General features: G+C 43.1%; 1 protein-coding gene across 1 annotated transcript in view; it reads left to right on the forward strand.

The window, feature by feature from the left end:
• Positions 1 to 12,021, forward strand: part of Skap2 (src kinase associated phosphoprotein 2) — a 180,090-nt gene extending 168,069 nt beyond the window's left edge. Inside the window, exons 12-13 of the mRNA XM_032906515.1 lie at positions 9,357 to 9,457; positions 9,847 to 12,021. Of these exons, the coding sequence (XP_032762406.1) occupies positions 9,357 to 9,449 (93 nt within the window). The 3' untranslated portion in view covers positions 9,450 to 9,457; positions 9,847 to 12,021. The remainder of the gene's footprint in view (positions 1 to 9,356; positions 9,458 to 9,846) is intronic.
• The last annotated feature ends 285 nt before the right edge of the window (positions 12,022 to 12,306 follow it).

The raw sequence follows: 12,306 nt of genomic DNA on the forward strand, positions 1-12,306 counted from the left end.
CAGTAAAAAATCTTTTAATTTTTAATTTCAGTTGTTTGTAGAAATCGAGTTGTTTGGAAAATCATGCTAAATATTCTGCTATTTCATCTCGATTTTATTTTTTCCCAAACTGTGGACATTCGTTTCCTGGTGCTAATGGTGCTGTCCTCGAACCATGCTGGTGTAATACTCCATGCTGGTGTAATACTCCCATTTCATCAGCAGGTCCCAGGTTGCACAGCAGCAGGCGGACCCTCTGCCTGTGCTCGGCTTTGGTCCCACTGTTGTTTGCCTTGCTGCTCTGGACTCACATCCTCCAGAGTTACCTTTCCATCTGAACTGGTTGGCACATTGCTAACCGTGATCCTCATCCTCATCCTCACTTTTCAAGCCATAAATTGTTTTAAGAGAGCTGTTCTTCAGCAGGAAAAGGGACGCCCTTAAGGCTCTAGAATGTTTTCTTTCTCCAGAGACATGCATGACTTTAGCTTTGCAGCCTTCAAAAACATATTTTCTTAAGACAAAATGGAAGTGTAGCTAAGACAGTGGTCATGACTGTAGTAGAGTGCATTTGAGGCTGTGATGGCTGGAGGTTTAAGTAGTGCTTTATTTGTGTTTGGTTGATACTTTGGTGAATTGTGTCTGTCATTGAACATTTACTTCTTGTTAGAATACAAAGGTTTACTTAGTATGGCTTTTGGGCTTCAAATCTATAAAATAAACGGATCAAAAGTTTCACTGGCAAAGACAGAGGCATTGGGGGTTTTTGTTTGTTTTGCTTGTTTGTTTTAATATATAGTTCTCCTAGTTTCTCATTTGTGTTCATATGGCTTAGGGTAGCACAAATAGCATGGTCAACCACTGAAGACTGACCAAGACAGCTCAGGGAACAACCGTAGCTGACACTGAGTCCCCAAGAGTCATCCGTTCCTGCAGCCTTTTAGGAAGGAGAGGGTGTTTTTTCTTTGTGATTCTGTTTGTTTGGACCTGACAGTGTTTTTTTTTTGTGCTGTCCCTTTGGGTACTGGAGCCCCATTTAACCTGCCTCCTCCTCCATGCCTGCCTCTCCAGTAATAGAGCACTCTGTTAATGCGCTCCAGCCCCACTTTTCCGAACAACGTTGTCAGTGTTTCCTGTTTCCTCTCCCATAAGATGGAGGCAGCCTTCCTTCTGGGACAAGGCTGACAGTGAAGGATGGGGCTTTTGGAGGCCCACTGGTAGCCCAGCCCTTATAGTGACTTGAAAGAGGGCGAGGAAAAAACGGTGTCAGAGGTACCTCAGACATGGGAGGGGCTGCCTTGGGAAGGAGCCAGGGCAGGGTCTACAGGAGTTTAATTCTGTGTTGTATAACCAAAAAGTTTGCCAGAAGCAAACTAAAACCATAAAAGCATCACACTGTGCACGATGTGTGTGCACACGTGTGTGTGTGTGTGTGTGTGTGTGTGTGTGTGTGTGTGTGTGTGTGTTTTAAATTGAACAATCTGTGGTCTCCTGTACCCTTTTTACCCAGCCCCCACCTCAGAAATCAAGAGCTCCCTGGCACAGTGCATGCCATTGTAAACTTTGCCTTTGCTCTTTGTGACGTCCCCTTCATCTCTGTAGAACATGAAGCTAGGCATTCTTGGGAGGGCTAGAGAGAAGGGTCAGCCATTAAGAGATTACACTCACTGCTCTTGCAGAACCCGAATGATTCCAGCTCCAAGTGGTTCACAGTAGCCTGAAATTCCAGCTTGGGGGTGATCCAACACCCGATTTCTGTATACACCTGCACATGTGTGTGTATATCACACACGATACACAAAGTTATGCGAATGGTTAGCTACTGTTTTAAGTAGAAAAGTTCAGGGAAAGTTCAGATCTTTTAATACTTACTCTTTTGCAATATCAGATCCCTTTTGTTTGTTTTTTGTTACTTCCTTTTAAGCACTCTGAACAAAAAAGAATGTGTTGAAAAGGCTTTCTTTCAGTTCACACTTCCAGGTCCGTCATTTAGGAAAGCTGGGGCAGAAACTGAAGCAGAACCCAGAAAGGCCGCTTTTGCAGGCTCACCCACTGGATCAAGCTCTGCTACACTTCTTACCCAGCCCAGACCCACCTGCCTAAGGACGGTTCCTCTCCACAGTGGCCTGGGCCTTTGTATGTAGGGAGCCATCAGTAATGTCCCACAAACATGCTCACGGACCAGTTGATGGGGCGCCCTTCCCTGAGCTTTTCTTTCTCCCAGGCCACCCAGGCTGTGCTGAGTTGGAGGTGCAAGGCAGAGGCTTTGGAAGTGCTCTGCTTCGTTGTCGTTAGGCTTCTGGTATTTTGCTTTCATAATTATTGGAAAGGGAAAGAAATTGATCAGAGGTGAAGGAACATGGCAGTGTTGTAGACGCTTGCTCTGCACCCGCTTTGCATGGTACTTCATGGAGCATATCTGTGGTTCAGCCTTACAGGAAGTCCATGCCCGATAACGTTTCTGTGGAGGCTACCCACAGACACAACTAATCCGGGCCATCTCCGGGAATCAATGCTGGCCCTCCCTAAAATCTTCTGCAGTGCTGGCACTGTGTGGACCCTCAGTTAAGAGGTTACCTTTTGATTTTTTGTATCAAAACATTAATTTTAAGTATCTCAACCCGTTCTAAACAACTTAGTTGGTTGGTTTTCTTAATTAATGAATTTTAATATTTTTTTTTGATCAACAGCTACATAGTAAACACTTTCTGTGTAGAGTACTAGTTGGAGCTGGATCCAGAGAAGCTTTGAGTGGCTTCCTTCCAGGATCCGAGCTGGGTGGCAGAGACAAGGAGCCTGAGAAACAGAAAGTACTAATGAACAGTGGTCTAGGGCTGAGAGTGTGCAGAGCAGAGGGAAGGCAGAGAGAGAGCAGTGTCTTAGAAGGGTTCTAGGGAACTGGGACCAAACTACACAATTACCTGTTCATTCAAGAAGTACTTAAGTCTTTGCTTTTTTTTTTTTTTTTTTTTTTTTTTTTTTTTTTTTTTTTTTTGTCTGTTAGCCATAAACCTTGTTCCCCAGTAGAGGATAGCCCTGATAGTCAGAGGGGCACAAGGAAACCACCCAAACTGTCCTTTCCAACCCAGTTTGCCCACTACCTTCCCTCCTGTGCCTTGGGTGAGCCACACCTGCTCTCCCTGAAAAACAGACGTTTTCCTTTAAACTCTTCACACAGGCTCTGTATTCCTTTTTTCATTCCATCTGGACTCTCCACCTGCCTGATGTTTTTTTCTACATAAAACTGCAAACCCCACCATAGACTCATGCGCTTCCCCAAGAGTGACTTAGTGGTCAGTGTTAAGATCAGCTCCCCCCCACCCCCTGTATCTTTCCTCCCCTCCCCCATTCTCTTCCCCCCATGTCTCTCCTCCCTTCCCCTCCCCTGTGCCCCCCCATGTCTCTCCTCCCTCACCTTTCCTATTTCCCTCCTTCTTTGCTAATTTCATTCTGAGCTTCCTGATGTGAAGTATTTTGTAGTTAGCTAGTATCTCATATAATGACAAGTATTTTAAATGCATTTGCTAAATTATATTTAAAAAATAGGAAAGAATTCTGGCTTCATAAGAAGATGATGGAATCACAAAGTTAGGAGAATGTTAGTACAAGCCCTTACTTTACAAGGGAAGAAATTAAGGCTCGACATAATCAGAGCAACCAAATAAAGACCAAGGATGGAGGAGCTTCACCCGTTGAGGCTTCCCACCATCATCATCTTGGAAAGCGTCTACAGCCAGACTTGTACCTGCAGCCTGAGCTCCCTGGTAACCGAGCTCAGAACAGAAGAGCTAGGGAGCTGAGGTTCCCTTCAGTCAAAAAAGGAGAGCCCTGACTTTGCCCAGCACTGTCTGCTTTGAAAAGCCACATTCTCACAGGAACCTCTAGAACCTGCATTCGTGTGTGTGTGTGTGTGTGTGTGTGTGTGTGTGTGTGTGTGTGTGTGTGTGTGTGTGTAAAACTAAGGTCTTCTACAAAGACTCAAGTGTATAATAACTCGATTTACTGATTTGTATGAAGTATGAAGCTGAGTTATTATAGTCTTGGTAAGAATAGAAGTATTACAAGGCGAAAAGGAGCTTACCCCACAGGCGCCTCCCGAGATGTTGCACCCCCTCCCCTCTCAGGCAGGGCTGTCAGTGCTTAGTCCTACTTAACTTATTTCTTCAGAAAAATGGAAGCACCTTGTTCCAAAGGAGACAGAGACCTTTCCTTCTAAAGATAAGGTGGAAGCTCTTTAGACAAAGCATCTCATGGGTGTTGTGGAAAACTCTAGCCAACCAGAGGCAGGAGCCCCGTGCTTCAGCTTGCCCAGGTTCACTGTGTGCATAGATCAGAACAAGTGTTTGCCAAATAACTCTTAAATATATATGTGTGTGTGTGTGTGTGTGTGTGTGTGTGTGTGTGTGTGTGTGTGTGTGTGTGTGTGTGTGAGTGTGTGTGTGTGTGTGTGTGTATGAAGAAAAGTGTATTCCTATTAGAAATTAAATGTCTTTTCAAAGTTGGTCACGTGGTGCACCATCCAGTGTGAGCATGGGTCTGGGTAGTTTCCAGTGTCTAACGCACTGAGCATCTATTCCATATGCAGTATCAGCGGCATGGAGAAGAGAGCGAGGCCACACTCTGAGCTCAGATAGTTTGTTCTTTGCTGTTTGAGGAAATAAAACTGAGGTGTGTGAAATGCACTGAGGAAGAAAAGCTCAGTTTGAGGTGAGATGTGTTAGTGTGGGTCAGATGATTCAGCACACAAGCCAAGCCATATGGCCCTGAAGCAGACAGTTCTCAGCCACTCACAGTCAGGTGGCACACAGAGGCCTGCACTGGAGCAGCGACAGCTGGACACGGTGGCATAGGTGAACCCAGGAGCAGTCAGGGAGATGTGGATTGGCAGGTGACAAACCCTGACACTCCAGTCCTCTCTACTGAGCTTCACTCTGAGTCTCTGCTTGCCCAACATGTCAGTGAAGGATCAGGCAGAATGGCCATGTTGGTCGATAGCATTGTAATTTTTTACTGTAAAAATTTGAATTCAGTGTGTCTGAGATGTAAAATAAATTTGTTAGGAAAATTAAATTTTTACTTCTCCATGTTTCTCCTGCTATTAAATGGAGTGGACGGTGCAAAACAAAAAAGAATTCTGTGAATTGGAGGAACTCAGTCACACCTGAGTTCTAAATGAGAAACCAGCGATCTGGACCCACAGCTGTTGTGAATTCAGTGCAGTTGTAGAAAAAGACACACGCACACACACACACACACACACACACACACACACACACACACACACACACACACACACACACACACAGGAGATAACCTTGAAGAAAGTCTTTATATGTTTAAAATATTAACTTAGTTTTTACCTGTTTTACATGGCATAATTACCATATGTGGAAAATAAATGTTAAATCCACTGATTCTTAAATTCTCTGTGCATAATAATAGTCTGTGGATGAAATTGCTTTCATTTCACAGGGGCTCGCATGTTTTAGAGCATGGATGTATGCTCAGACAAAGGACATAGAGACTGCCCAGCACTTGAAGCACCTGTTGCCTTCAAACATGGCAGTAAGGGACTGAGACCCTAGACCCTGCCAGTGCTTCAGGTTTCTGTGAAGCAGATGTTGTTCATCCGGTTTGCAGAAAGGGTATTAACGTACTCAAGGAAGCAGGATCGAGCACACAAAGGGATTCAAGTGAATTTGGGGATCTTATTCAAGTGTAGAATGATGCACCAGCAGAGAGGAAGGCTGAGTTAAGAAGCAGATGTGAACATGTGTTTACTGTTGTGTTCATCAAAACTGGTCCTTTCCCCAGCCTTATTGCACAATCTCCTTATTGCCCAGTAAATAAATACCAGCTATAAACAAATAAGACGACTTCAGAGGTTTGGCAGCTGTGCCGTGGGAGTCAGATTGCAAGGCTCCTTGCCATCCTCCTATTATTTCCTGAATTATTAGGGGGATTGGACTTTGGGGCTCGCCTCTTGGACTGCCCTGTTACATTTTGCCTGGAAGCCATCCATTTCTCAGATAGCGAATTCCTTCTGAGGGCTCTTTTTATACAGTGAGCATCACGGCACCTCTGCATCTTGATAGCATTGCTGCGGGAGGAGAACGCAGCTTTGTGTCAGTAATTACCTCACATTGTCAGAAGCTGACTGCAGGCCTCTTCCAGTGATAACAGAATAACCACACAATGTAGCTTTATAGCACATGATTAATAGAAAATAATTACACGTCCTACAAAGGGATGCAATATTTCTTATAAATTGACTAAAATGGTTTCCTGTAGATTAAAGGACTCTTCATTATTTTATCAGTCCTCCTGAGGTACAATCACTTGCCTATGTTAGCATTTCAGTTGATGGTAGGAGCCAAGTAGGGTGAAGGATGCCAGATGGCAGACCTCGTACCTGAGATCCTGAGAGCAGTCAGATGACGCGATGCTTCCCGACCTGTCAGGGCCCACATGGCAGTCTGGTATGGGCCTCTCTCTCTCTCTCTCTCTCTCTCTCCCCTCTCCTTCTCTCTCTCTCCTTTATTATTAAGGTTTGAGGGGTGTTTTTTAAATGATCCATCTGTGACTTAAGACAACACGGTATTTATCGATGGCATTATTTCCAACCGTTAAGCGATCTGTCATTCGTAATCACATATGTTTGGGGCAAAGAGGCCAGCTTTCTGTTTTGGAAGGAAACCTTGCATGATGTTGAATCTTGAGGCTAAAGTTTAGAAAACTGTTATAGTCCAAGGAACATTTTCATCCCCATTTATGGGATGCAGATGGTTTAATTGGGATTCATGTTGCTCAAGAGGCCCGTGCTGAGGATGGCGGAGGGTGCGAGGAATGCTCCTGTTTGCAGTCTTCGGCGTACTCTTGACAGCTGCAGTGCACAGCTGTAAATCTGCCTTCGAGATTTTTTTGTCTCGCTATATTTTATCTTATGTCTTAATTTCACACAGGAGTATTATGTGGAATTATTTATAATATAAAGTCAGAAATAATTCTGATTTTTATTCTTACCATTTTCTGAATATGATCCGATATTTTAGAGTACTTTCATGAGGTATGTACTTCATACATTTGGGGATTATTTTAAATTAAGTGAAGCACTTAGGATTACTTATTGTAACATTTTTCTTTCTCTCTGGAATGTTCCGTGTAAGGGATCTGTTTCCAGCTGAGGAAGCTCCTCTCTACCGCCTGCTACTGTCCATTCTAGCTAATTACCCTTACCTCTGGACCACACAGAGCACCCGACTTTCTCAAGTAAAACCTCTTATCTTAATTTGAGGATTTATGCTCTTTGGGGAGTAATAATAGGTCCTTAGTCCACAGTGCTGATTATAGCCAAAGTAGATATTATAAAGTTCTCTGAGCTGCCATCGGCTCCCAGGCTGAGCGCCATTCCTTGGCTGCAGGTTCAGGTCGTGATCTGCCCTCCCACTGGGTGCTTTCTGTGTCTCCTAATGGCTGGCTAGACCCTTTGCTCTTCTGTTTTCATCAGCTGAGGGGAAAATCTAAGGCTGATATTGGGTAAAAGCTTTCACTCCCACCCAGACTTACCCCATGAATCCATGCTGATGTCTCACAGTGCAGACCTTTGATCTGTAAAGTATCTTTGTTTTGTTAAGCATTGGGCTCCAATTGTATTCATTGCCTTAAAAACTGAAAAGGGCAATTTTCCCAGGTGCCTTCCAGGTACTGTGATTGCTAGTCTAGTTTTCAGTAAGTTGATACTCCTTTTCATAAATGTGCCTTGTGTAGATGACGCGCGTCATGGCTGAGTTCTGGACTGAGCCCTCATTGCTTAGACAGTTTTGTCCACTAAAGTTACAGTTTCCTCACACTATCAGTGAGCTTTACACTGAACACCTTGATTCCACCCCCTCAAGAATCAGAGCTGTACTCTTATTAGAACAAGAAATACGGACGGGGTGAACCTTTCTGCCCCCTCTCCTTCCCCTTTGTTCTTTGAATAAGCCTAATTCTGCTACTGCCCACCACTTTAAAAGCACTCATAGATTTTATCTTTTAATTTATAGGTAGACTGTCTGTCAATACATACATGCTAATGTTGCTACATTTGTATTGAAGAATAGCATAATTTTCCTTGCAGTGGTCAATAGCATACAAATCAATATGAATGTTAAGTCTGCATGTCTATCAACCCTCCCTTCCCTGCACATAACTCAGCGTGCATATATGCACATTTATCTATGACTCAGACGTTGGAAAATCATAACCTATTGAATTACTTTGGGGATTGATTTTAAAAATTTATCTTATATGAAAAATTAAATTTGGGTCTTAATGCTTGTGCAGAGTATTGCTTTTGGAAGATATTATTCTTGAAACTTGTAATTCATTTTACTTGTTTGTATCTCACTAAACATAAATAAATTTGAGATAAAAATCCATTAGTCAATCTGGCAGACAGAGGCCGGTTAAGGAGGGTTCACAGTGCCTAAAGCAATGGTGTGTCTGTCAGTGGGGAATGGAGGAGAGAAGAGGAGGGCCAGGTTTGTTTATCTCACATTGTAACCTGCAGAGCACCTCATCAGTCACTCTGTTCACAGAGTGATATTGTGCCTTTCAAACCAGAGGGACTTTCGTTTCCTATTGATCCTCCTTCTGCGAGCAGACCGACCCACACCTTCAACTTTCCTCCCAAGTTCAGGCAGCCCAGGATCGGAGAGACAGTGAAAGCTCTGGGATATTATGTTCAGGGAATCCGTTTGCGAGTTACTTTGCATTGGTGTTCGTGAATTTTTAATTTTAGTATTTTCCTATTCTCCACTTAAATCAGCTTTAAATGGACTAGATTTTCTGAAGAAGGGGTGCCCCCCTGAATTCCAAACTACTTAAGTTTAATTAGGACTTACTGGTTTGCTCTCGTGCCCTCCTATCCCCACAAGTGACTTTCATCCTTGCTAGACAGATAAGCTGCCTGAAGGCACGTGCTCCTCTGGGGTACCCGAGGCTTCACTGTCTGGAGAGAATGGGAACCCCAGAAACTAGCTCCTGCCACACTCATTTCCCACGCTCTTCCCTGAGTGACTGCTTTCTGCAGTCTGCCCAGTAATGAAAACATTTTATGTTGTACAGTAATGTAAATACATGCTAACAGCAACGGGTTTCGCTTCATTTTCTGTTTCTTTTTGTTTGTTTGTTGTTCTGTTTGTTTGGGGGATTTTTGTTGTTTGTTTCTTTTAGTTTGGTTTGGTTTGTCCAAAAACATAAAAGATGAAAATGTTTCCGTTTGCAGCTCCAGCACTGGTAGCTTTATAAAAAGAAACATTTCTAAGAAGTTGCATACAAACAATACTGTGCTTACCCCAACCTCCTGGTTAATACTGCATATTGTTTTCAATTAGGAATACAATAGATATGGCTGGTGGGTAGGAGAAATGCAGGGAGCCATTGGCTTGGTGCCTAAAGCCTACCTAATGGAGATGTATGATATTTGAGAGTCTGGGTAAGTACATTTTAATCCAATATTCTGTAATAGCTCTTCTGTTCTTGCTCTCTTCCTTGAGTCTTTGCCTTTTTAAGTCTTTGTAGTTTTCTGAAAGCATAAGTGTGGTGCCCCAAATCTGTTTTTGTTTTTGTTTTATTTTGTTTTGCTTCAGCTTTAATTTTTAAAAATAATGCCAGAGAATTTACTTTGGAAGTGAACGGATTATTTAGAGAACGTTCCTTTGATAACAGCCAGCTATGTTCGCAAACCTCCTCCTGTCAACTGAAATGCCACCTCTATGGGCTTCCTGAAGAAATTAAACGAAACCTGTTGAGCAATATTCACTTTTGTTTGGCTAAGAATGTTTTTGTTTTGTTTTGTTTTGTTTTGTTTTTTTGCCTAAGCAGGAGAAATAAATCAACATTTCTACTGAAGAAAACAAAACTTAAATGTAGCTTTCCCCTTTTGCCGGCACAGAAGTCTGTCCATCTGCAAGCGCTTTGGAAAACTGACTGCCCAGAGCCACCTTCCTTTGGGAGACCTTCCTGCCTCAGCTGTCGTCCTGTGTCGTCATTCACTAAAGCTCCTGACATCAGATTAAACAAGCAGTGATGGGTTACATTAGAGACAAACCGCAGAGATAAGGCCTGTTGCTGTTTCGCAGATAATAATGAGTTTTAATTAACCCACTGGTTTGTATGGGGAATTCATTGTGATTGTATCTGAATCTTAGTCATTGAAGCCGCCACTGAAGGTTGCTGTTTCTCGTAGTCACTGGGTTACTTTTAGAGTGCCGCATATAATTTCCTAAACTTTGTACATTTTGAGTCAATAATAAAGACTTCTTTAAAGCTGTATAGATGACTTAGCTCGGTACTTTATTCTTCCTAGAGTAATAACATGTTTTCATTAAAGAAGTTGTACGGACTCACAGGTTTACCTACTGCTAGGTAAGAAAGAGAAAACAATCGCTTGCATTACGGATAGAGGGATGGTGGCAGCCTGCTGTCAGCCCCTGCACAGAGCAAACCAGAGCTGGGTTTCCGAAAGCATTTGGGTATCCTAATTTGATGATGAGCTTGTCAGTGTTTCCTAATGTAATTTTATTTAAATTTAATGAAATCAAAGATTCATAAGAAACCCCATTTTACCACTAATACAATGGTATAAACAACTTGAGCATGTTTTCAGAGTCCGAGGGCGCGCCAGGTACTCTGAGCGCTCTGACTCTTCCTGGCCGCACTGTCGCAGTCCCGGCCTAACAGCAGCCCTGGCGGAAGTTCCTGTGAGGTCTCTGAACCAAACTGAAAAGAATGGTAACGGGTCCCAGCAGGGGAAGGGAAGCGAAGGCCGACCTGCTGTCTGATACTACTTGTTGCTGCAAGGGTAAGGTTTGCAGAATCCTGACAGTGGTCTTTCAATTAATGTTAAAGTCAGAGCATTCCCAATCACCTCTAGAGACGCCACGATAGCCTTACTCTGTATTAAACGCACTAGTGACTAGATATTTTGGAGTAAATGGAATCTACTCTTGAATCATCTTTAGCAGGCCCTCACTTAAGCTTAACTTTTCAGGTGGGAATGAAAATAGGCCAATAATATTTTTTAATTCTGCACTATTTACAGGCAATAGTAAAGAGTGTTTATTTTACTGTGTCATATTATACATACTGTGATCCCTCATTTTCCAAAGTAAAAGAAAAAACAAATCTTAAGTTGACCCGGGTAGACATAGTCCGAGTTTTCAGAAACTGCATTTGTACGGTTACCCATTTCCTACTAAAGTGTCATCTAAATAGGTTGAAATCATCTTGGCAAAATTTGGCAGACAGAAATGAATTCAGTGGCCTGCCTTTCAGAGGCCGACCGAGCCGTACGGTGACAGGCAAAGCTGTGGTTACAGGTTTGGTGCCTTTAAGTTAAGGAGCCAGCAGATGGCAGCAGCTGTCATCTGCACACGGACACACTTGGGGACCCCCTCCCCCACGCCAGCCGGCCGGGAAGCAGGCTTGTGTCTCCTTTTCCAGTTAAGCCAGGAGAGGGAGTCCTTTGCCAACTGATGGCCAACGTTTTCAGCACAGAAGCTGCCTCTGTCCACAGCCTCTGGCCTTTGTTCTTTTTTTTTAACTCGAATACACACGGGAGGGAGAAGATGGGAACCAAAGGCCTTTAAATCTGGAAGAGATGAGAAAAACTGCCGCTCCCCGTGCTGCACGTGTGCCTTTCTGTTCAGTCGGTAAACTCATCTTTGTGCTGTGAGGAAGTTTCTCTCTACCCTTGACAGTACATCACATTCTCCTCAAGATCATAATAACATCATTAATGTGAATTTAAACAACGCGGCTTGTTAGAAAACATGCTAATTGTTATGTTCTCATTATGTTTGCATAGCTTTTATTTGTTTTCCTACGAACAGTTAGAGAGCTAATTTTTCTGAAAGGTGATTGTGAGTCATATTTTATATGGCATTTTGCTTGATCGTTTGCTCCGCACTGAATTTGTACTCCGTCGCCATTAGATCTTACAATAATGTTCCACTCTGCAAATTTTTAAGGTTCAAATAAAGTTTAATTGTTTGCAAACTGTTATGATGCTAATAATTCAACAGCCTGCTGTGTTACTAATGAAATTACTTTGTTATGATTAATTTGGAGAGTAGTGTGTTGATTGTAGTAATTAGGCACAACAAGGTGAAGTAAATGACGCTAATGCCATCTGGCCTCCGAGCCCAGTGAAGACATGAAGTAGGGCTGTCATTTGAGTCGATTCAGAGAAGTAAGCATCACACACGACTCCCATTTCGGTAGGCTTTGCGCTTAGCCACCTCGCACTCCATTCCAGTTGGACCACTTTTCGGCACGTGACAC

This window comes from Rattus rattus, chromosome 6, assembly GCF_011064425.1.
Source record: "Rattus rattus isolate New Zealand chromosome 6, Rrattus_CSIRO_v1, whole genome shotgun sequence".
NCBI classification, from domain to species: domain Eukaryota; kingdom Metazoa; phylum Chordata; class Mammalia; order Rodentia; family Muridae; genus Rattus; species Rattus rattus.